This window comes from Lactuca virosa, chromosome 8, assembly GCF_052849685.1.
Source record: "Lactuca virosa cultivar CGN04683 chromosome 8, Lactuca_virosa_CGN04683_v6, whole genome shotgun sequence".
NCBI lineage: Eukaryota > Viridiplantae > Streptophyta > Magnoliopsida > Asterales > Asteraceae > Lactuca > Lactuca virosa.
This window is the reverse complement of record NC_136433.1, coordinates 86,890,449-86,913,205: the sequence shown is the minus strand read 5'-3', so window position 1 is coordinate 86,913,205 and position 22,757 is coordinate 86,890,449. Positions and strand designations below refer to the sequence as shown.

At 34.6% G+C, this 22,757-nt stretch overlaps 1 protein-coding gene and 2 long non-coding RNA genes across 5 annotated transcripts; 1 reads left to right on the top strand and 2 right to left on the bottom strand.

Moving 5' to 3' along the window:
- Window positions 1-9,248: 9,248 nt before the first annotated feature.
- LOC145133513 (receptor-like protein EIX2) lies at window positions 9,249-10,840 on the bottom strand. 2 transcript variants are annotated; one of them, XM_079068449.1, is made up of 2 exons: window positions 10,047-10,840; window positions 9,249-9,764 (listed from the first exon to the last, which is right to left on the bottom strand). In XM_079068449.1, the coding sequence occupies exons 1-2, from the start codon at window positions 10,780-10,782 to the stop codon at window positions 9,712-9,714; spliced, it is 789 nt and encodes a 262-aa protein (XP_078924575.1). In that variant the 5' UTR covers window positions 10,783-10,840; the 3' UTR covers window positions 9,249-9,711. The 2 variants fall into 2 exon arrangements, with proteins under 2 accessions (XP_078924575.1, XP_078924576.1); XM_079068450.1 differs by having other exon boundaries at window positions 10,119-10,840.
- Window positions 10,841-16,347: 5,507 nt separating this feature from the next.
- Window positions 16,348-18,809, top strand: LOC145134658 (uncharacterized). Of its 2 annotated transcripts, XR_013719257.1 has the most exons (4): window positions 16,348-16,670; window positions 16,850-16,964; window positions 17,354-18,524; window positions 18,616-18,809. It is a non-coding gene; the product is annotated as an uncharacterized LOC145134658 (long non-coding RNA). The 2 variants fall into 2 exon arrangements; XR_013719256.1 differs by having other exon boundaries at window positions 16,411-16,670; window positions 17,354-18,809.
- Window positions 18,810-21,635: 2,826 nt separating this feature from the next.
- On the bottom strand, window positions 21,636-22,212 carry LOC145128851 (uncharacterized). The gene is made up of 3 exons (XR_013717143.1): window positions 22,194-22,212; window positions 21,915-21,996; window positions 21,636-21,743 (listed from the first exon to the last, which is right to left on the bottom strand). It is a non-coding gene; the product is annotated as an uncharacterized LOC145128851 (long non-coding RNA).
- Between the last annotated feature and the right edge of the window lie 545 nt (window positions 22,213-22,757).

Here is a 22,757-nt window from a genome sequence, read left to right as displayed (position 1 = left end):
AAAGGTAACATTTCAACCTTTATAGATTTGGCTAATATTCAAGTTATATATATTTTAAAATGTCTTGCCTCTTAAAAACCGAATTGTAATTTGGTTGGATCAGAATGAATTTAAATTTAGTTTTGACTATTTGGATCCATATTTTCAAAACCGGAATCCATTTGAATTCATTTGATCGGATTGGATCAAATTGATCCATCCAAACAAACAACCCTACTATTAAGTCATGTATGGATAGAGTAGTTGAATGGGTGATGATTTCTATATGGAAAAAGCCCTGCATGCATAAAGTTTGTTCTTTTTTGGATGTAAATGTAGGGAATTACCATTTAACCCTTACACTCCATCAAATCATTTGACCATATCCATATTGGAGTCGAATTTAAGAACTTGAATCAATCCCGACAATTTGCTAAAGGTTTGGGTCTGAATGTATTAAGCTAAAATTTTGGGCTGAATGCATTAAAACATCATGTATGGATTAAGGAGCTGTTTTGTAGCCTCTTAATGCTTCCATTTAGAGGCATCCTCTAAATGGTTCAGCCATTAAGTGCGTTTGGTTCGTCAAGTTTGAGCCTCTCTCCATGGGTTTAGAGGCATGTGAGCCATTCAGTTAAAAAATGAGTAAGAACCATTCAGAGAGATAAGAAAGACCCTCGATCTTCTCTCTTCCATCGACGATGTAGACAAGCCTCCCCTGCAGTGCCTCCTCTCCCATGTCACAAACCTCCCGGCATCCGCCTTCTCTGAAACAACAAGCGCTTTTGGTGGGTTTGAAATCGATATCATATAAAAAATGAGTTTTCAGAAATCGATTTTGGTGGGATTTTGCTGATTTATTTTTTTTTGTAACAAATCATCATGAAGAACACCTGAATTGAAAAAAAATCTGATATTCAAGGTCAAATCAACGATGAATTTGGGCTTCTTTGGTAGAACCTTGAAAACTTGAACAGGAGATGAAGCAAAAGAAGCATTTGGTGAAGATGTATCCATGAAATTGACGGGTAGTTGACATGTCTGAATAATTATAGGTAAACATAAAAACTAGATAAAATTGATTTTAAACGGTCAACAAAAAAAATGCAATAGGATATATTTTAATATAATATATTTTTTTCGATAACAACATGAAAACTATTTGCACATTCAATATATAATCCTCAAAATTACTCATCTTGCTAATAAAAATATTAATCCTTGGAAACCCGTCGTGAGTGAGCAGAGCATTAAAATCTTTACCGGATAGTACAAATTCACTATTATTGAAGACGAAATAATCTCAATGAACTTTTGACTTGAAATTTCTTACGAGGATTAAGGATGAAGGAGTAGCATTCAAAAGTTGAGCAAAATGATGAGATTCTTCAAAAGAAACAAGGAAGCACAGATTAACGATATCTCTACTAAATCAAGTAGACCATTCTTTTAGGACTCATCGCTAAAATCTAAATGAAATTAAAACAAAGGATATGAAGGCTGTTGACATTGACAAACCAAATGTATAATCGCTAATAAAAAGTTCTCAATCAAATATTCATCATAGACGAGAAATGAAAAAGGAATTAATCAGATGCATGTGAAGTATTAACCTTGGAAGACGTACAAGAAACATAAATATTTACGGTTAACTATTGCTGTAGATGATCTGTACAAACTAAGAGTAAAAGTAATAAACACTGGAAAAACAAATACAAGAAAGAAGAAGATGCAATCAAGTCATGTTTGATCCGATAGAAATAAAAAGGAACATCAAGAAATTGCTCAAAGATGCATCAGGGGATCCAGCACTTAAGGAAATAGTAATAATAATCAATAAATAGGTGACCAAAGAAAACTCAAGAATATGCTCTGGTATGTTTTCACTTTTCACTGCACAAGCAGGTAAAATGAGGAGGAATTGTCTAATGATATCAGAAGAAATAATCGACTAAATGTCCAGTACAGTGATGTTAAAAATAAGGAATTACATATAGATCAAACAATTAGAAGGAAAATGAGTTGGATACATACAAAGAAGCAAAAGATGATACTTTACATACAGATTAAACCTAATCTAATTTCATAATTTGCAGAGTCATGAGAGCAGAAGCAAAAAATCTAAATACCAAATCCAAAACTACTTTATTAATATTTACAAACGAAGAAATAAATGAGTCGAGTTCGACATCAAGAGAGCAGAATTAAACAAGAAAAAAAAATCTACAACTCAAACCCATAGTAATCTAATCTACATCCTGATCATGTAAAAATACCAAATCCATAAGCACAATAGCATATCTAAAAAGAAAAAAGAAAAAAAAAATCATTGATAACATATATTACTTGCATTCGAGAGGATTTATGTGGATTCTCTTCCTCTTGATTTTGGCAACTCTTACCACGACTGCAACATATATCTTGTCCATGGTTTTCTCAACAAACATGAAAAAGTTGTTGTGTGACAAATTCAAATGGCTCAAAAAGTTCAAAGCTGCCATGCTTGAAGGGATCCTCCCACTCAACTCATTTTTTGAGAAATCAAGAGTTTCCAACTTCATCATGTTTCCAATGCTGTCTGGAATACTCCCACTCAAATGATTATTAGACAAATTTAGACCCACCAACATGAAAAGTGTAGTTAGCTCGACCGGTATTTCCCCCACAAGTTTATTGCTTGAAAGGTCCATGTTATAAACCATACCCAAAGTTGTTGTATATTCAAGAGCAACACCTTTCATGACTTGAATAACTTTTATATCAGAATCGAGAGCGGAAGGATTAAAACGTACTGACCGACTCTTAACCATGCCATCTAACTTTCCTACGCAACGAGGGATGGTTCCGGTTAAGTTGTTGTATGCAAGATCCAAAATTTGAAGATTTGAAGTTTTGCATAGAGATGGAGGAATTCTACCAGTGAAGTTATTTTTGTGTAACCTCAAAACTACCAAAACTGATAGTTTTTCTCCAATCCAATTTGGTATATTTCCAGAGAACTTGTTATCACCCAAATCTAAGAATCGTAAACTTTGTAGATTCCCCAATTCGCATGGAAGTTCACCAATAAAGGTATTGTTGTTCAAACTTAACCAAAATAATGATGAATTAAGAGCTGCTATTGAGCTTGGAATGGCACCAGAGAGCCGATTTGAGCTTATATTCATGATAGCCAAACCCTGCAGATTCCCCACACAGTTGGGAATCTTCCCACTTAACATGTTTCTTGAAAGATCAAGTCCTACCAAATATGTTCTTCTGCACAATGACCTTGGAATCGACCCATTGAAAAGGTTATATTCCAGAAGTAATATACCGTAATACACTTTATGATTTCCAGCATTGGGAAGGTTTGTCAAAGGTCCACTGAGTTTGTTGTGAGAGAGATCTAAGAATGGAATGATGGGCATTTTCCGCAACCATTTGGGCAGAGGTCCCGAAAGTGATGTATTGGACATATCTAACCTCCCAAGTCTCCTCTGATATCGAAGCCACTGCGGAAATCCATTACTGAAATTCCAAGAACTGAGACTAAGAGATATCAACTGGAACGGAGGTATCCACCCACGTGAAACATTAAATGTCAGCTTAGTGTTGGAAGAAGTATCCAAGAACTCCAACATCGAAAGATTAGCAAAATGGGTTTCAGTAAATGTTCCTTCTAAAGAATTTCCAGAGATATCAAGAGAACGGAGTTTGGTAAGTTGCCCAATTGAAACTGGAATAGTCCCATTTAACAAATTAGATCCTAGATCCAAATATGTTAAAGCTGCTAACTTTCCAAAGGATTCTGGAATGGGACCACTCAAATGGTTTTGAGATAGATCGAGTACTTCTAAAAAACTTAATCTGCTCAGAGATTCAGGGATTGAACCAGTCATTCTGTTGTCCGATAGATCAAGTTGTCTTAAATTCACCAGTCTTCCAAGTGTTTCTGGAATTCTACCGGTTAAACTCTGACTTAATTCCAGAAACTCCAAAGCATATTTGGAGCACTCTGATGCATTTTTTGGCGAGTCAATCATTTCCATACCAAACTCATTATCTGTCACACTCCATCGTTTCAGCCGGCACTGTCTCCAGATCCCAACATCCTCAATCTCTTTAAACTTGTTAGAAGAGAGATGAAGCTCTAGAAGTTTAGGCATAGTAGGAATCGATGAATTCAGCATGGTATCTGAAAGGTCAAGGACTTCTAGGGAGCTCATGTTTGTCAATACAGATGGAAATATGCCTCCAAGTGGATTCTTGCTAAGATCGAGGTGCTGGATGTTAGAAAGTGTACTGAAATTAAGATGAGGGGAAGATAGATGCGTATTATGGAGCCCACAATCAGACAAATGCAGCTCTGACAAAGAAGGGATCATGCTTAGTAGCTTTGGAAAGTTCCATGCCAAACTGAGATTAAATCTTGATGTTGGGATACAACAAAACGAGTTAAGTACTTCAAACAAATCGATAAATGATTTCGGTGACACTAGCGGAATAAAACTACTGAAAAATTGCAAACGAAATTGAACACGATATTTAACGTGGTTCTGTCTAATCTGACCTACATCCACGGGCGAACGAGAGAGAGGGATTTTATTAACACTAAAGAAAATTACAATCATACAAGGCTTAAACTGCACTTGTAATCTGATCACTCACAATATTGTATCACTCTAATTTTGGCTGCCAAATTTAGACTCTGCACAAAATATCTCACAATATTTTCTTTGGAATTTATCTGCTCAAAAGGCTTGTTATCTGCTCTTTGTTTTGAGCTTGTGGGATTATATTTCTGAATTGCCGAAAGACCTATTTATAGTTGGATATTAGTGCATGAATTCAATCTCCACCAATTAAATAATGCTCCACCAACAATTTGTAAATTCCACCATTCAATTTGTCTGCCAATTGAAGAAAGTAGCTCCATAGCTTGAAATAATTTCATCTGCACATGGAGAAAGTGGAGTTGTGATAGTGATGCAATAATTTCCTTTTGCCACAAACAATTTAATATTGCTTTAGTGGACGTCCAATAATTTCCTTTTGCACCGTAACAAGTGGACGCTTCAATAATTGAATATTAATTCAATTGTTAATTGCTAAGTTACATTTATGGCCCTTAAACTCTTAGGAACTTGTCAATTTGTTCATGACTCCATAAATCTTAACAATCTCCCACTTGGAGGCTTGAACAACTTAGCTTTTCTCTGCCATCCAAAACTTTGCGACATTCCTTAATTACTTACTCTCTCTTTGTCTTTATCTCTCTCTCTCTCTCACTCTCTCTCGTTCTCTGCCATGCCTTTTTTTTTCAAAATTCTGAAAGGCCAGTTGAAGCCATACAAAGCTTCAACTTTTCAGTGGTAACTACCTTGGTGAACATATCTGCTGGATTCTTCGTTCCAAGGATTTTCTTCAGATTTAGAGTTCCATCATTAATTAATTCTCGAATAAAATGGTACCTCATCTGAATGTGTTTCGTTCTACTATGAAACACTGGATTCTTTGCCAAGTAAACTGCACTCTGGTTGTCACAATGCAATACACAATCCTCCTTATGCATTTCAAGTTCTGATAGAAAGTTCTTCAACCATATAAGCTCTTTGGCTGCTTCTGCAATAGCCATATACTCTGCTTCTGTGGTTGAGAGAGCAACACTCTTTTGTAACCTGGACATCCAACTGATTGATGTACCTCCAATTGTGAGCACATAACCTGTTGTGCTCTTTCCTGAATCCACACATCCACCCAAATCAGCATCGGCGAACCCTTCCAAGATCACACCCTTTCTTCTGAAACATAGGGCAACCTCAGATGTTCCTTTCAAGTAGCGTAACAACCACTTTACTCCCTCCCAATGCTCTTTTCCTGGATTTGACATGAACCTGCTCACAACTCCCACTGCATGAGCAATGTCTGGTTGGGTGCATACAATAGCATACATCAAGCTACCAACTGCAGATGTGTAGGGAACTTTAGTCATCTGTTCCTTGTCTTCTTCCGTCTTTCGGGATTGCTTCTTTGAGAGTCTTAACTGACTTCCCAAAGGTGTACTTATGGCTTTAGCATCTGCCATGCTGAACTTTTCTAAAACTTTCTTGATGTACTTAGCTTGTGAAAGTTGTAATGTACCGGTAACTCTGTTCCTGGCTATGCTCATGCCCAATATCTACTTAGCAGCCCCTAGGTCCTTCATCTCGAACTCTCTGGACAACTGCTTCTTAAGCTTGTTGATCTCCTGCATGTCGGACCCAGCGATCAACATGTCATCAACATACAATAAAAGGATGATGTATGAGGAGTTGAATTTCTTCAAGTAACAACAGTGATCCATTTCACATCTATTGTACCCATTCCTTTGCATGAAGCTATCAAACTTCAAGTACCACTGTCTTGGAGCTTGCTTTAATCCATACAGACTTTTCTTTAATTTGCACACCAGGTTTTCCTTGCCAACTGTTGGGAAACCCTCTGGTTGTGCCATGTAGATGTCTTCTTCCAGGTCACCATGGAGAAAAGCTGTCTTCACATCTAGCTGCTTTAGATGGAGATCTTCAGAGGCTACAATTCCCAAGACCATTCTGATTGTAGTCATCTTCACAACTGGGGAGAATATCTCGTTGTAGTTAACACCCCTCTTTTGTTGGAAACCCTTTACTACCAATCTGGCCTTGTATCTTTTAGTGCCATCAATCTCATCTTTGACCCGAAACACCCATTTGTTCTGCAGTGCTTTCTTCCCTGCCGGGAGCTTGACCAAGGACCAAGTATGGTTCTTATCAAGTGAGCTCAACTCGTCTTCCATAGCCGTCTTCCACTGTATGGAATCTTTCATCCTTAAGGCCTCTGGATAAGATTCAGGTTCACCATTCTCAGTCAACAGCAAGTAATTAGCTGAAGGAGAATACCTTACTGGAGGTCTTCGTGCTCTAGTGGATCTACGAATAATAGGAGTTTCGGTTTCTGCATCATCTGCAACCTCATCTTTTGAACTACTATCCACTGTGCTCCCACTATCTCCAGATACATCAGAGCTCCCACTGCTTCCTGAACTTTCACCTATCTCTGGAGTACTAATAGGTTTTACAACGTCATCGTCTGAGATTTCTTCTAACTCAACTTGATCCTTCTTTTCTGGTTGCCTGTCACCATTGGAGCTTTTTGCAAGTTCATCCTTGTATAGAGCATTCTCGTTGAACACCACATCCCGACTTCTGATAACTTTCTTATTCTCATTATCCCAGAAGCGGTACCCCATGTCATCCAACCCGTAACCTATAAAGGTACACTTTCTTGCCTTTGCCTCTAGCTTGTCTCTCTCCGAGTCTTTGATTTTGACATACGAGACACAACCAAATACCTTCAAGTGTTTGAGCGAAATCTCCCGACCTTGCCATTCCTCTTCTGGAATCTTGAACCCTATAGGTACTGAGGGTCCTCTGTTGATTAAATATGCAGCTGTGTTGACCGAATCTGCCCAGAACATCTTGGGTAAACCTGCATGCAGTCTCATGCTTTTAGCCCTTTCGTTCAATGTTCGGTTCATCCTCTCAGCTACTCCATTTTGCTGAGGTGTCTCCGGAACCGTCTTCTGCATTCTGATTCCTTGGTCAGCACAATAATCAACAAATTCTTTGCTACTGTATTCACCCCCATTGTCTGATCTGAAACACTTGATTTTCAAGTTTGTTTCATTCTCTACAATAGCTTTCCATTTCTTGAATGTGCTGAAAACTTCAGACTTATGCTTCAATAAATAAACCCAAACTTTCCTTGTGCAGTCGTCAATGAAAGTAACGTAATATCGGGACCCTCCCACTGAAGAAACTGAAGTGGGACCATAAACATCTGAATGAACTAACTCCAACTTCATGGACTTGGGCGGATGACCAATCTTTGTGAAAGTAACCTTCTTCTGTTTACCCATAATACATGGCTCACAGAAGTCAACTGTCACAGTCTTCAGATCTGGTATTCTTCCTTTGGAGGCTAGCATCTTCATTCCTTTCTCACTCATATGGCCAAGTCTTTGGTGCCATAGAGTAGATGCCCCAACTTCTTCAACAGCATGTGCTTCAGCATCAGAAACTTCCACCATATAAAGTGTACCCCGCTTCTGACCTCTAGCAACAACTAAGTTTCCCTTTGTCACTTTCCACTGATGATCACCAAATGTAACATGGTGACCTTCATCATCAAGCTGCCCCACAGATATTAATATCCTTTTCAAGTCTGGAATGAACTTGACATTCTTCAAAGTCCACTTCGTACCCAAGGTTGTCTTGAGGACCACATCCCCAACTCCAGTAATATCCAGGCTCTTGTTATCTGCTAATCTGACTTTCCCTTTGTACTGCTTAAAATTATGCATTACTTCTGTGGAGTGACTAGCATGAAACGACGCGCCAGAATCCATGATCCAGGATTCAGTTGAGTTTTCAACACAACAAATGAGTGCATCATCTTCAGAATCTGCTGCCATATTTACTTCCTTCTTGCCTTTGTCTGCCGAAGGCTTTGGGCACTGATTTCTGAAATGACCTTTCTTATTACAGTTCCAACAGGTAATATCTTTCCTGTTCTTCGACTGACCTCTCTTTCTTGACTTCGATCTTCCTCTACCACCACCTCCTCTGTTGGTCTTTCTTCCTCTGCCTTCAGTAGTTAGAAGACTACTGGAACCTTCTCCGGCACTCCTTATGCGCACATCCTCACCAAGGATTAAATCGCGAATACCTTCGAATGATAGCTTGGCACCTCCGGCTGAACTGCTAACGGCGGTCACTGTGACGGACCAACTATCGGGTAACGATGATAATAGTAGCAACGCCATGACTTCATCTTCAAATCCAATATCAACAGATATCAATCTTGATATTATTGAGTTGAATTCGTTTACGTGATCTGTCACCGAGCTACCCTCCTTCATCTTCAGATTTACAAGTTGTCGGATCAAGAAAACCTTATTTGCCGCTGAAGGTTTTTCGTACATATTAGACAGCGCATTTATTAGATTGTAGGTTGTCTTCACATTGACAATATTGTAAGCTACATTCTTTGCCAATGATAACCTTATCACTCCAAGTGCCTGCCGATCTAATAAGTCCCACTCCTCCTGCGTCATCGCTTCGGGTTTGTCTTTGGACAAAGGTTGGTGTAACTTCTTCTGGTAGAGATAATCTTCGATTTGCATTTTCAAGAAACCGAAATCTTGACCATCAAATTTTTCGATCTTAACTTTCCCATCTTCAGCCATAGCTCTGATACCAGTTTGTTGGGATACAACAAAACGAGTTAAGTACTTCAAACAAATCGATAAATGATTTCGGTGACACTAGCGGAATAAAACTACTGAAAAATTGCAAACGAAATTGAACACGATATTTAACGTGGTTCGGTCTAATCTGACCTACATCCACGGGCGAACGAGAGAGAGGGGGTTTTATTAACACTAAAGAAAATTACAATCATACAAGGCTTAAACTGCACTTGTAATATGATCATTCACAATATTGTATCACTCTAATTTTGGCTGCCAAATTTAGACTCTGCACAAAATATCTCACAATATTTTCTTTGGAATTTATCTGCTCAAAAGGCTTGTTATCTGCTCTTTGTTTTGAGCTTGTGGGATTATATTTCTGAATTGCCGAAGGACCTATTTATAGTTGGATATTAGTGCATGAATTCAATCTCCACCAATTAAATAATGCTCCACCAACAATTTGTAAATTTCACCATTCAATTTGTCTGCCAATTGAAGAAAGTAGCTCCATAGCTTGAAATAATTCCATCTGCACATAGAGAAAGTGGAGTTGTGATGGTGATGCAATAATTTCCTTTTGCCACAAACAATTTAATATTGCTTTAGTGGACGTCCAATAATTTCCTTTTGCACCGTAACAAGTGGACGTTCAATAATTGAATATTAATTCAATTGTTAATTGCTAAGTTACATTTATGGCCCTTAAACTCTTAGGAACTTGTCAATTTGTTCATGACTCCATAAATCTTAACACTTGAAAGATCCAGGAATTCTAGAAATGTCATGTTTTGAAGAAGGCCGGGGAGTGGACCTTTGAAAGAATTGTAGCCAAGATCAAGGTGTTTGATGTTGGGAAGTATTATACTAGAATTAAGAAAAGCACCAAGATTAACATTGGAGAGACTACATCCACTCAAACTGAACTCTTTTAACGATGGAATCATGTGCAGCAGCATGTCCCAGTTATGTGCTCCGCTAAGATCCATTTCACTCAAGTAGAGAAGCTCAAGTGACGAAAGGCCAAAAGCCCATGCCATATCATCTGCCTTCAGTCCATTCCTACCAAGATCAAGAACCTTTAAGTTAGAAAGATTTCCAATGTGAGGAGGAATAATACCTTCAAAATCAGCATCAGAGAGATTAAGGTAGGTCAGCTGTTTCAAGGATCTAATGAACTCAGAGATTTGATATCCTTGAAAATCATTCCCACTCAAGTCGAGATATTTGAGATGCCTCAACTTTGCCAACGAAGAGCTCACCTTATTACCAAATAAGTAGTAGTCATGTCCTTTGAGATCAAGCTGTTGAACATTTCCAGTGATAGCATCACACTGGATTCCTCCCCACAGGCAACAGTCATTTCCAGCCCATGATGACAACATTCCATAAAAATCTTGGACACTATTTTTGAACTTGAGAAGTGCAAGGCGCTCTTGCTCAAAGCAAATGACACTAACATTTCCAACCCCCAAACAAGTATATGTGGCTGCAAACAAAAAAAGAGATAGGAGAATAGGATGGAGCCCCAAACCCCTCCAGTTCCCCATTATCGACCCTAACTCAGTTTTAGAGTAAAAGAAAATTGAAGTAGAAAGATGGTTTTTGATGATGAAGTGATGGGTTATTATGATCAAGTAACTAGTACATTTATAAAGCCATAAATCAATGAGGAATAACTTGTTGCAATTTTGGAAGACTTGGAAGTCCATGGGGAATTTGTATCCACAACTCAATAGAGAATTTAGCCCACTCATTTTTTTAATAACTAAATATAATAATTAAAATAGAAAAAAAATAATTAATAAAATGTTAGGGGCAGTTTAGCCATTTCATGTTTGTTAGAAGGCATAACCAAAAAATAAACTGTAACTGATTAAAAAAATCACAACTACAGGGACCATTTCTGTAATTTAATCCTTACTAATCAAAGTTCAAGTATTCCATTTATTATTATTTTTTGACACTGCTCTACTAGTATCAGACCTTGGCCTCCCTAAATCACATGCAATATTCAGTTTGTTTATTTGTCTTATTTTATTATTTCATTGAACTGTGGTATATAAGAGAACATTGTTTATTTGCCTTATTTTATTATATGAAAATAATAATTTTAACTTACACAAAAAAATTACAAGATGCAAACTAAGGAGTACATCATTCACTACTACAGTACTCAAGTGTTGTACACTAAGGACCCAATGTGATCAAACAAGTTGTTGTCATGGGAGACTTGAAAGTCAATGGAAATTTTGTATCCACATGCTTTTAGCCTTTGTCTATATTTAGTTTTCCCCATAATAGACATGGAAGTCAATGTTTTATTTATAACCACAATTTTTTTTTTTTTTTTTTTTTTGTAATCTAATACTTACAATCTCTTGAATCGCATTATTTAAAAACTATATTAGAATTTTTATATATTAAATACACGAACGTGTGAATTTAAAAACTATATTATTATTAGGGAGGAGGGAGTCGTTCCCTCCCAACCCACTGAACCCACTGTCACATCAATTTTTGTCTCTTTTTTTTCTTCATCTTTCCCAACCCACAACACACGGAAATCCTATCTTTCTCAACCCACTCAATTAAAAAAATACAAAACAACTAAGTTACAAGTTTTAAAACACATGGTACAAGAGAAAATGAGAGAGATATGATGAAGTGGGTTGGTGAAACCAATTAACCAACCCGTTGAAGCGGGAGTGGTACCGCCGGTAACTTTATTGTTAATTAAGATTTTACCTTTGATTGTTTTGTATTTTTTTAATTGAATGGGTTGAGTGAGTTCAAAAAGATAGGGTTTCAATGTGTTGTGGGTTGAGAAAGATGATGAAAAATAAAAAAGAAAAAGTGATGTGGCAGTGGGTTCAGTGGGTTGGGAGGGAATGACTCCCTCCTCCCTTATAGTATATTTAAGCCGATAATGATACATGAACTTGTGAATTTGTTCACAGGAAAATGATACATAAGAGATCGAAGTAATTTCATGGTATAACTCACATATATGACTTTGAAGTCAATAATGTTGCATAAACTTACTGCCTTGTATCCACAAACTTGTATTCTTTTGGTCAAAAATAAGTGGTTACGGTTACTTATATTCCCCATAGCACACATAATTACTTGGTCACAAGTGTTTAACAAAATATGAATTGAATAAAACACAGTTTTGACAAACAAGCACTTATATGTTTGAGAAATCAAAGATAGTGTATAAACTTTTGTAAATTATAGTTCTATATTATGAACCTGATGTTGATGGTTAACGATTTTAAAAAAACTAGATATAACAGAATAAGTTCTTTTTCGATTATATGACTTAACAAGGTTGATGTGTCAATCCTTAAGAAAATAATTTATGTAATTTGAAATTCAAAATTTCATCTTATCTTTTGTAAAAAAATAGTGGTATTAATATTGTCAAATTACATGTAACATTCAGTTTGTTTATTAAGAAAACTTTGTTTATATAAGACAATGTGTTTCTTACATTATGAGGTTCACGTGAGTTAGAAAAAAACTGACCCGGAACATGGTTTGAAGGAAAACTTTTGCTGACTTGGAAAGTGTGTGTCAAAATACATAAAAGTTTTTTTTTTTTTTTTGCATTATGTGGGTTGAACCACCATAAATATAATTATAAATAAGAACTTACAATAAGATGATACTTAATACACAAATGTGTATTAACTATTAAGTATCACAATTCTATCAATCAATATGTAGCATATAATAAATAGTCTTAGCAATTTCTACCTTTCATTGCATTTTATTGGTTGACAATAAAATGCACTAAACAACCGAAACTATCAGAAAATCACCAAGCCCTCCCCTGTTTCCTATTTGATCAAATCCTTGTTCCAGCTCTCATTTAGTTGTTTTGTTTTTACTTGATTTAACATCATGTGATAGTTTTAACATATATATACAATATTCGCAATCTCATTATTTAGTTCACTTAAATCACAATTACGCAATTTAATCGAAAAATTCCCAGAATTGTAAAAATAGGCAACTAAACAAAATCTCAACTCAACATTCTCCTAAGTTAGTTCTATGTCTTGATTTCACTTAAATCCCAACAACTAATCATTTTACAACCATAAGTTTTCATTCAACAACTATGAAGTCAAAATAAAACAATAAGCATGTTCACTTTCAAACATATAGAACACAATACGTGAAATAACCCTTACTACACTCTTGTCATAAATATAAACAATTGCCAATTGTCTTTCTTAAACTAGAAGTAGTATACCATAGGGGTGTCGAACGGGTAAAATTTTCGGGTTTCGGGTAGAACGGGTATTTCCTTAATAAAATAATATCCGATACCCAACCTATATTGTAATTCGGGTTTTCGGGTTTCGGGTATTCGGGTTTGAGGTCGGGTCGGGTAATTATCGGGTATACCCGAAAATTTCTTAAATGACACTTAATGATATTTTTTTTACATGTTGGAATAAAGAATCGGGTAGGAAAATACTCCATACAATTAACAAGTACATATATAATAACAATACAAATCATTATCATATGTTATGTACTTTTTTAATTCCATTCCGTGCGATAGTGAGAAACTGAGAATTGTGATGACGGTTCAGGACTTCAGCTTCAGCGTCGTATTCCCTTTGCAAGTTTGTGTCGACTGTCGAGCCGTTGTTCATAAGAAGGAAACGAAGGGTTTTGTTTTATTTGAAGTGTGCGTACGTGACTGCATTGTATATTTGGTATTATTTAAAAAACGAATTCGGGTATTCGGGTATACCCGAAAATAAATATTCATACCTAAAACCCGACCTATATTATTATCGGGTTAACCTATTACCCGAATGTTCATACCCGTTACCCGTTCTACCCGACCCATTCTACCCGAATTCGGAACGGGTCGGGTGGGTAGAACGGGTTTCGGGTTTTTTCGACAGGCCTAGTATACCATATATCCTTTGCATAGTATTCCACAATTCAATATGTTGGTTGTTTTCAACAATACTCTACTATATATATGATATACTAGAAGAAAAAAAACAAAATAGTCAAAGAGGTCAAACAAAAGTCAAAGCTGGAGTGAATAGTCAATCGAAGTTGTTAGTATGTAGCTAATGGGTTAGTTACACAACAAAACAGTTACCCGTGTGACTGCATATAGAGAGATCGGAGAAGAGATTATATCATTCTTGAATTATAGTCATCAAAATAAACATTTTGTTTCTTACCCAATTTCTGTAAATTCTTTTCTTTTTCTATCAATAGTCATCAATATTGTCTAGTAATCAGGATGCATAAGTAAGATGTAACATCAATATTAATTACATATCAGTTTATAAAATACTCAACAAGTACGCCTAATCCCCTTTCCAAAGTCAATGAACAAAATAGACTGAAACAAGTATTGGTTGATCATTTTACTAAAAATCCATCATCAATATGTAATATTTGTTATGACAGAAGTATACAATCAACAAAACCAATAGAAATAAAACAAACGAAATTCAAATATATGTAATATACAAGAATTAGATTACAGAAAACATACTTGAATGTTGACTACACAGGAAATAAAATCACGAAATTATACAGATTGAGGCCTGCTTTTGCAGTGTCCTAAGACAAAAATTTCCCTGGAATGGGTCTGTCTTGAGGATACAACAATCAATTCAAGAACAGATCTTGAATCTGTCGAAATTCACCATGATCCTTTTTGATACCAAGGACGATTTTTGAGAGAAAATGTATGTGGTTCATTAGCCTTCAAATTCTGTCTGAATTCCTCCATTTATAGGCTTGCAAAAGTGGTTGTAAACCACCAAACGAAATTAACTGCTAAAAACTAACTGCAGTTAATCCTTTATTTAACATAATTTGTTTTGTAATAAATAAATAAATAATTAATTAATGACTAATTAATTTCGGATTATATATAAAAAATATTATTTAGTCAAGAAGAGCCCCAAGGCCCAAGGCCCTATCTTTGACCATTAATATTTAATAATTCAAGCCTCCTACTAGCCCAATTTGACTAGTCCAACACCACAACCCAAACCCAATTTGCTTAACCCGTTACTTGGTCCATTTAAATAAATGAGTGGGACAAGCCTTATAAGGTGGGAAAAAGTTTTCTCTTCCACCAATGTGGGATAAGTCCCACATTGTGATTTTATAGAGCAAAATTCCAACAATACCCCACATTTTCTATTCAAACTCCAAGAATATTAATATATAATGAAGTCTTAACATATTCCCTTATTGATCGAAACCTTGTTCCAGCTATCATTTGGTTGATAAAATATTCTCAATTTCATTAATTAACATTATCTAATTCGCTTTAATCACCATTACCCAATTTAACGCAGAAGTGACAAAATTAGGTCGCCAAACACAATCTCAACTCAACTTATGTCTTGATTTAGCTTACATCCCAACAAGTAATCATGTTACCAACATTAATTTAACACAAATTAAACAAAAACAGGCTTTACAAACATAATCAACATACCTTGACAAATGTCGCACCGAGTTGATTTCTCCTCAATACTAGATGTGGATGCAAAAATTGACCTTCAATTCCCTGGTTTCCTTCACGAGTTCTTCGTTCGCTTTACTCCAACTTCCCCGCTTTCATCTGTTACGATCGAATCATATTAACTGTAAATTACATGAATGGTCCATGTCTTTTGCTATAATCTGCTGTTCAGTCCTTAATTCAATTTCTTTAGACAAATTTTCATAAGGGTGTTTTTTTCCACACACCAATCTACTACACACCAATCCATATCTATTTAAAAATCATAACTATTAACTAATCATTCCAATAATAAATTATTTAAGTTATATTGTATTCTGAAAAAGTAAAGTTCTTTCTCTCTCATTTTTAATCTCTTTCTCTTATATATATATATATATATATATATATATATGTATATATATATATATATAAAGCATTTACCATGTTGTGCTAGAGTTTTTAAGAGGTACAACCCATAAAGCATTATATATAACAACTTGATGCATTCAGAAAAAAAAAAAAAAGTTTATCTTATTCGATCAAATGCTGAAAAAGTCAAATACTAAACCTTTCCTTATCTCTTCAGATTTTTGACTTGGTCATTTAATCCACGGATGAAATCCCGGCAAAAATCTCTCAATGCGCCCTTATATCAGGCAGGCTCAGTTCCCATCTCAAATATTAAAGATTCAACTCCATTTAGCATCTTATAGCCTTTCTCTCTAAAACCCCTACTAAAAAACACCGTCTTCGTTTCTTATAGTCCCCTGTAGCCGCTTGAATCGGTCAACATTAAATATTCTTTATATTGCATCCAGTCACTCAGTTCTTTCGCAATTGCTCGGCGAGGAAAGCTTTCTCTTCACAATTTCATTGTTTTTCTTCACGATTTTAGGTGGATTATAGAGTTTTCTTTAACGATTTAAGGTTAGGGCTCCATTCGCCACTGCACCTCTTCGAATTACAGGAAAATAATGATCAAAGACCTGCAATTCATTTATATGTGTTTCACTCCTTTCTCTTCCAACTTCGTCTACTTTCCCCTTCTCTTATCAACGACCTGTAATTTATGTACTTTTTAATTTTGGTATGTCTGTGTGTGTTAGGGCTCAATAGAAAACGGGAAATGAAAGTAATATCGAGAAGAAAGAGATAGAGGAGAAGAGAGATCGATAAGAGGATGAGGCAACAGATCTGTGGTGGGATTTGACAGGCGGAGAGGTGGTGATTACCAGATTTCTTCATTTATAACATCATAAAGCTTTCTTTTTTCTCCCGTTCTCATTTTCTGCTTTCGATTTGATTTAGCCAAGAAAACATCTCCTTTTGTTGTATTCACCAGTTCATTCATTAAGCCCATTGGGTTAATGGGTGTGTTTGATTTTGATTAATTCTCTACCTAATTTAGGGTGAATTAGGTTAGGGCATGAATAGAAAACATTATAAATGGTTTGATTAAGTCGGTGTTTCTTCTCCTTCTTCACATTTGTTAATTTGATATCAATTCCTTCTTTGCACTGCTTCGTAATCGATATCTGGATTTATTTTTTTAATTTGCGGGTTTTGGTTTACCGACTTCTCAAATTGAACATATCTATTTTATATTACAGGAGGTAGTTTGGTGAATGAAAGTTGAGGAGCCCATAGTTTCAGAAACAAACAACCTTAGCTTGGTTCTTTGATGTCTTTCTTCTCTTGCTCCTGTGACTTGATTTAGATATGTCGGTTAGTTTTCTATTGTTTATTTTTGTGTTCATTTAGGGGTAAATACCAATTAATTTAAGCTCTGTTAATTTGCTCCAATACCTAAAGAATGAGGTAGGGATATACATATGTTGATAACATGATTCCAGTTAAAATATATTTCTGGTCTGTAGACCAAGGTATGTCGTGAGCAGGTAGTTATAGGATTACAACTATCTAAATGTTTATTTGGGGTGATGGCCAGTGAGATTGATTAGAAATTCAATATTCAGCAGGTCATACATCATACTTATTTAACTCTCTTTTACCATATATATGTTTTTGGTGATACTTTTTCTTGGATCTGCTTTAGACTTAAGGAAATGAATACAATGTTCATTTTTTTAGTTTACCTGATATATGATAAAATATACTTTTTTTATAGTATTCACATCCTGAATCAGTTAAGAGGGCATTTAGGGAAGACCATGAATTAGGATAACTTAAAGGTTGTGTTTGTCATATATGCATTACATGCTTATAAGATTTCACTTCATCTCTAAGGTTGTTTCAGGAGGCTTTTTGCTGAAACTTCCCTTCACAATCATCTTTGAAGATCTTTAGGTTGGTACAAGTAGAGTCAAAGCTAAAAAGCCTAATAGCATGATTTATCATTTAAAGTCAAACTAACTATCTATATGATTTATGTTGTTTCTGTCATCTTCAAGTCGGAACTTTGAGATATAAGTCCCTGGACTTTTGAACATCACACTTGACATTTCATTGCAAATTACCATCTTTCAGATGAAATTGACAAAAAAAACCACTATAGTTTAAGAATGGTGACTTGGAACAAATTATGGAAACAAAATTGCAAAAAAGAACACTATCTTTGCAATTTCTATCCAAAATCTCACTGGTGGTTAAAGATAGATTGTGTATTTTATGGTGTGAAAATAGATTCTTGCTAAGTAAAGATCAAATAAAGTGTGAATTGGTCAATTTTCCCTCGAAGATGATCTATATTAGTTACTGATTTTATCGTGTTCGATGGAGATGATTTTGCAATTGAGAAGTGGAGTTGGATGTTACCTATAGGTATGTATGATCTGGACAAGTTTGCCCTTATGTATGTAGTAGGTTTGGTTGATTTCATTTTTGTTGCTGATATGTTACAGTTTTGATCCAGGTTGATGATTTTACCATTGGTGATGTTTTTTTTACAACTTTAAGTGGAGTTAGTTGTTTGTAATCTTGCTGTTCTTATTTGATGGATATTCTCAACTTGCTCAAAGTGCATTGTTATTGTAGGTTTTAAAGTGGTGGATTAGGATCACATTATCAAAACACTCAATCTTTATATGCTAAGTACTTTTCAAGCAATGTTGATGACAAATTATGCATTGTTAAGGAACATATGTTTTTTTTCTGAGAGAAAGTGTTAACGAACATATGCTTGGATGTAGTGTTAGTTTTATGTATCTTAGTTCTCCCTTAAATCTCAGTTGCTTTCGTATGGCTAAAAAACATGGAGCTTATGCTCTTTGAGAAAAAAAACAAGTTATAACATTCTTAACCACTAAAGGGGATGAAAGTGGTTGAATAAGTGTGAGATTTATGTATATTTTGAGATTCCATTCTAAATAGAAGTTAGAGTGGTATTTATGCATGATCTGAAGAGACAATATTTTGGCATGCCTACAAATCGGATTTCATTAAATTGCATTTCTATGTATTTTAAAAGTTTTGCCAGTTAATCTTTTGGCAACTAATATCAAATCAATGTAATTTTGCTATATAGCAAATATATCTTCCAACGAGGAAGAAAGCAATTGCAGATTTTGTTTACGTAGTTTAAATGAAACAATTTTCCATCTACAAATCCTTCATTTTTATGATACTTTTAATATAAAAATACAAGGGCTTACAAAATTAAAAAGATATCCATCACTCGATAAGTGTTTTAAATTTCCTTTTATCCAAACAATTAAAAATGTTTATTAAAAGTATCCAGTTGCAACATATTTGTTAGTTTATATATGTACGGTTCCTGTCTAATGTACCGTTGTAGTAATATCAAAATATGATATTAAAAAACAATTTGATTATAAAAATATAATAAGAGTAGAAAGTAGAAGCTTCTTAATTAAATATATTAGAAATCATAAATATAAAATCAACTTTTACTAAAATAAGACTTTTCTTCCCGTTCGTCCGTAGTGGCATCCCATTAATATGGAAAAAAATTCAGCACAATGTCATTGATGCCGAAATAATTGTTGGTCAACATGCCGAAATTATTGTATTTTTACCAATGATTCATCTATGTCCGTCTGAAGATGACACATTCTCATTCAAGCTAAAGAGAACAATTTTCAATTCGATCATGTTTTGCGATGACAATCAATAAAGCTCATTGACAAATAACTCTAAATCTAGGTATATATCTTCTAGAATCGGTTTTCTCGTATGACCAACTTTATGTGACATTATCCAGAGGGATATCACGTGCCAATACAAAAGTATTAGTAAAGTCTGACGAACAACTCAATAACAGTAAAGTCTATACATCAAATGTGGTGTATAAAGAAGTGTTACACGAATAATAATGTAAAATCAATCATGTGTTCGTACACATTTGTAAACAATATGAACTCTTCATTTTATATTCTTATCGATTTCGTATTTGTTAGCATAACTTTTATTGATAATTGTTTAGATGTAGTAAATTATTTGCGCAAAAAAATTAACTGCCTCTAGAAACTAATTTATGAAAAAAACTATTCGCACCCGTCGCTTGGCGCGGGTAAACGGCTAGTATATATATATATATATATATATATATATATATATATATATATATATATATATATATATACACACACACACACACATATAGGTAGGTTCAAATGTTTCTCACATCTATTGTGTGCTAGAATGCACCAATATGAATTTAGTATTAATTATATGTATATTAAATGCTATCCATACTTATAACTCATTTTTATGGAAACTAATTAAATTCGTCATTAATGTCAACAATAATATTCTTTCAGAACGAATTCATATCTAGAAGAATGAGAGTGTATTACAGCATAATGAGAGTGTTATCTAGTAGAATACACTCTCGTTCTTCATATTCCATGCAACTTTATTGTATTTTAAGTGAGTGAGTCCTGAAACAAAATACGAACTCATATATAAAAACTAGATGCGAATTCATTCTAAAAGAATGTTATTGCTGACATTAATGACAGATTTAATTAGTTTTCATAAAAAGAGAATTATAATTATGGATATCATTTAATATACATATAATTATGGAAATCATTTAATATCTATATTTATTTAATTAAATAATTATTTAATTTACTAAATTTCTATTGGTGCATTCTAGCACACAATAAATGTAAGAAACAAAATAACATAGCCATATATATATATATATATATATATATATATATATATATATATATATATATATATATATATATATATATATATATATATATATATGCTTAGGTTATTCTATTCAAAGTAATTATTGTGTTATTGTATGCATAAATATGGCCAATCAATTTTACTTATTTTAAGAAAGTGATTAATATATATTATTGAATTAAATATAATTGAAAAATATAATCTTAATTAATTACAAGGGTAATTTAGTCAAATAATATAGATTTAATAAAGGAAAATTGCATTTTTTAAGGGATCATAGATTCTATTAAATTTAAAAATCCGATTTTACGAATTATAATTCTTTTAATTCGGACATTCTGACAGAATATGTTTATGAGTATATTCAAAAATAAAAATATTCTTGAACCATAAATAATAAAAATATTCTTGAACCTATTTCTTGATCATGAATTTAAAAAATTCTTGTAGAATAACAAATTGTTGAACAATCAATTGAAGAATAAAAACAAAAAATACATTATTTCTTAGAGAATACGGGTAACAATTGTTAAGAATTACATTTATTGTTAAAGAATAAAACTAAAAAAACTTTCAAAACGGGAAAGAAAACATCAAAATCTAACAACGACTAAAACATTCTAACAGAATAATGTTGCTTAGAATCACTTTCACTTTTATGGTCCGTTCTTCAAGCATCAACTTCTGTGATTCCAACAGAATTGGAATTCGTGATTCAATTCCAACGGAATTAGAATTCGTGATTCCATTCCAATAGAATTGGAATCTCACCTCCACCTTTGTAACAAAGCTTGTCTCGAATAGCTTCAGGGCTACAACACACCACGATTAATTTGACCTTGTTCTTGTCCACATCAAAGACCTGGTCCCTTATTTCTAATAATTAGTCAAAAAAATAATGAAAACAAAAATAATCATATATCGAATTGATTTAGAATTTTAGATTCCAAGGATTCGATACTTTTATAAAGATAGACAAAAGCGGAATTCAATTACTAAAAGAAAATTTTATGTAAAACGGAAAGTAAAAGATGAAGAAAAACTCACGGGGGATTTTACAGATAACCTTCTTCACTTTCTTGTAGCAGCCGGAGCATTTGAGATCGACATTCAACACCATTTCTGTCACCTGTTTCGTTATATCAAACAGATTTAATCGACATTAGTTCTTGAGTATATTAGCTCATTTCAATTCTTAAAATGCTTAATTAACAGGAAGATTTTGTCATGAGAAACTAGATTGAAAAGATAAAACGATAATGGCTTCGGAATGCAGATGAAACTTAAGTGATAATCTGAGAGGGAATTGAAATATCGAATGAGTACCTTCTCAGGCGCCGTGACAGCGAAGGAAGAATCGATTTGTGAGAGAGATGAAGAGACACAGAATGAGGTGTGTCAGTGAGACTTTGGACTAAAAAGAGGAAAGGGAGCGGTGAAGTGGTGATGTCATCCGCTCACCTCTTTCCACCATCGACGAGCAACAGACCCTTTTCCCTCACACCTTTCCCTTCCTTCCCCATCAACCATCGCTTCTGCCTACCTCCTCCCAAACCTTCTTCTGACCTCCTCCTCTTCTCACCTCACAGTAGTACAAGAGGGAACAAAAGCTCGTTGCTTCTTCCCTTCGTTGCTTCAGTCTCGTCGACCCCGGAGACGCTTCCTTAGCCTGCAATCGAACGACATCGATTGGACCTTGCAGCCGCTTCGTGCTTTCCTTCTCACCTTCATCGATGTACAAATACATGTGTCAACGCCCATGAAATCAGAAATCAAGAAATCGGACTTTCTTTCCCCTTCTTTCTTCATTCGAGCCCTAACTATGTGCGGGTGTATGTGTATCGTGACTCTTAAATCAGAATTGCAGAAAGAACATGTAGAGGTGATAAT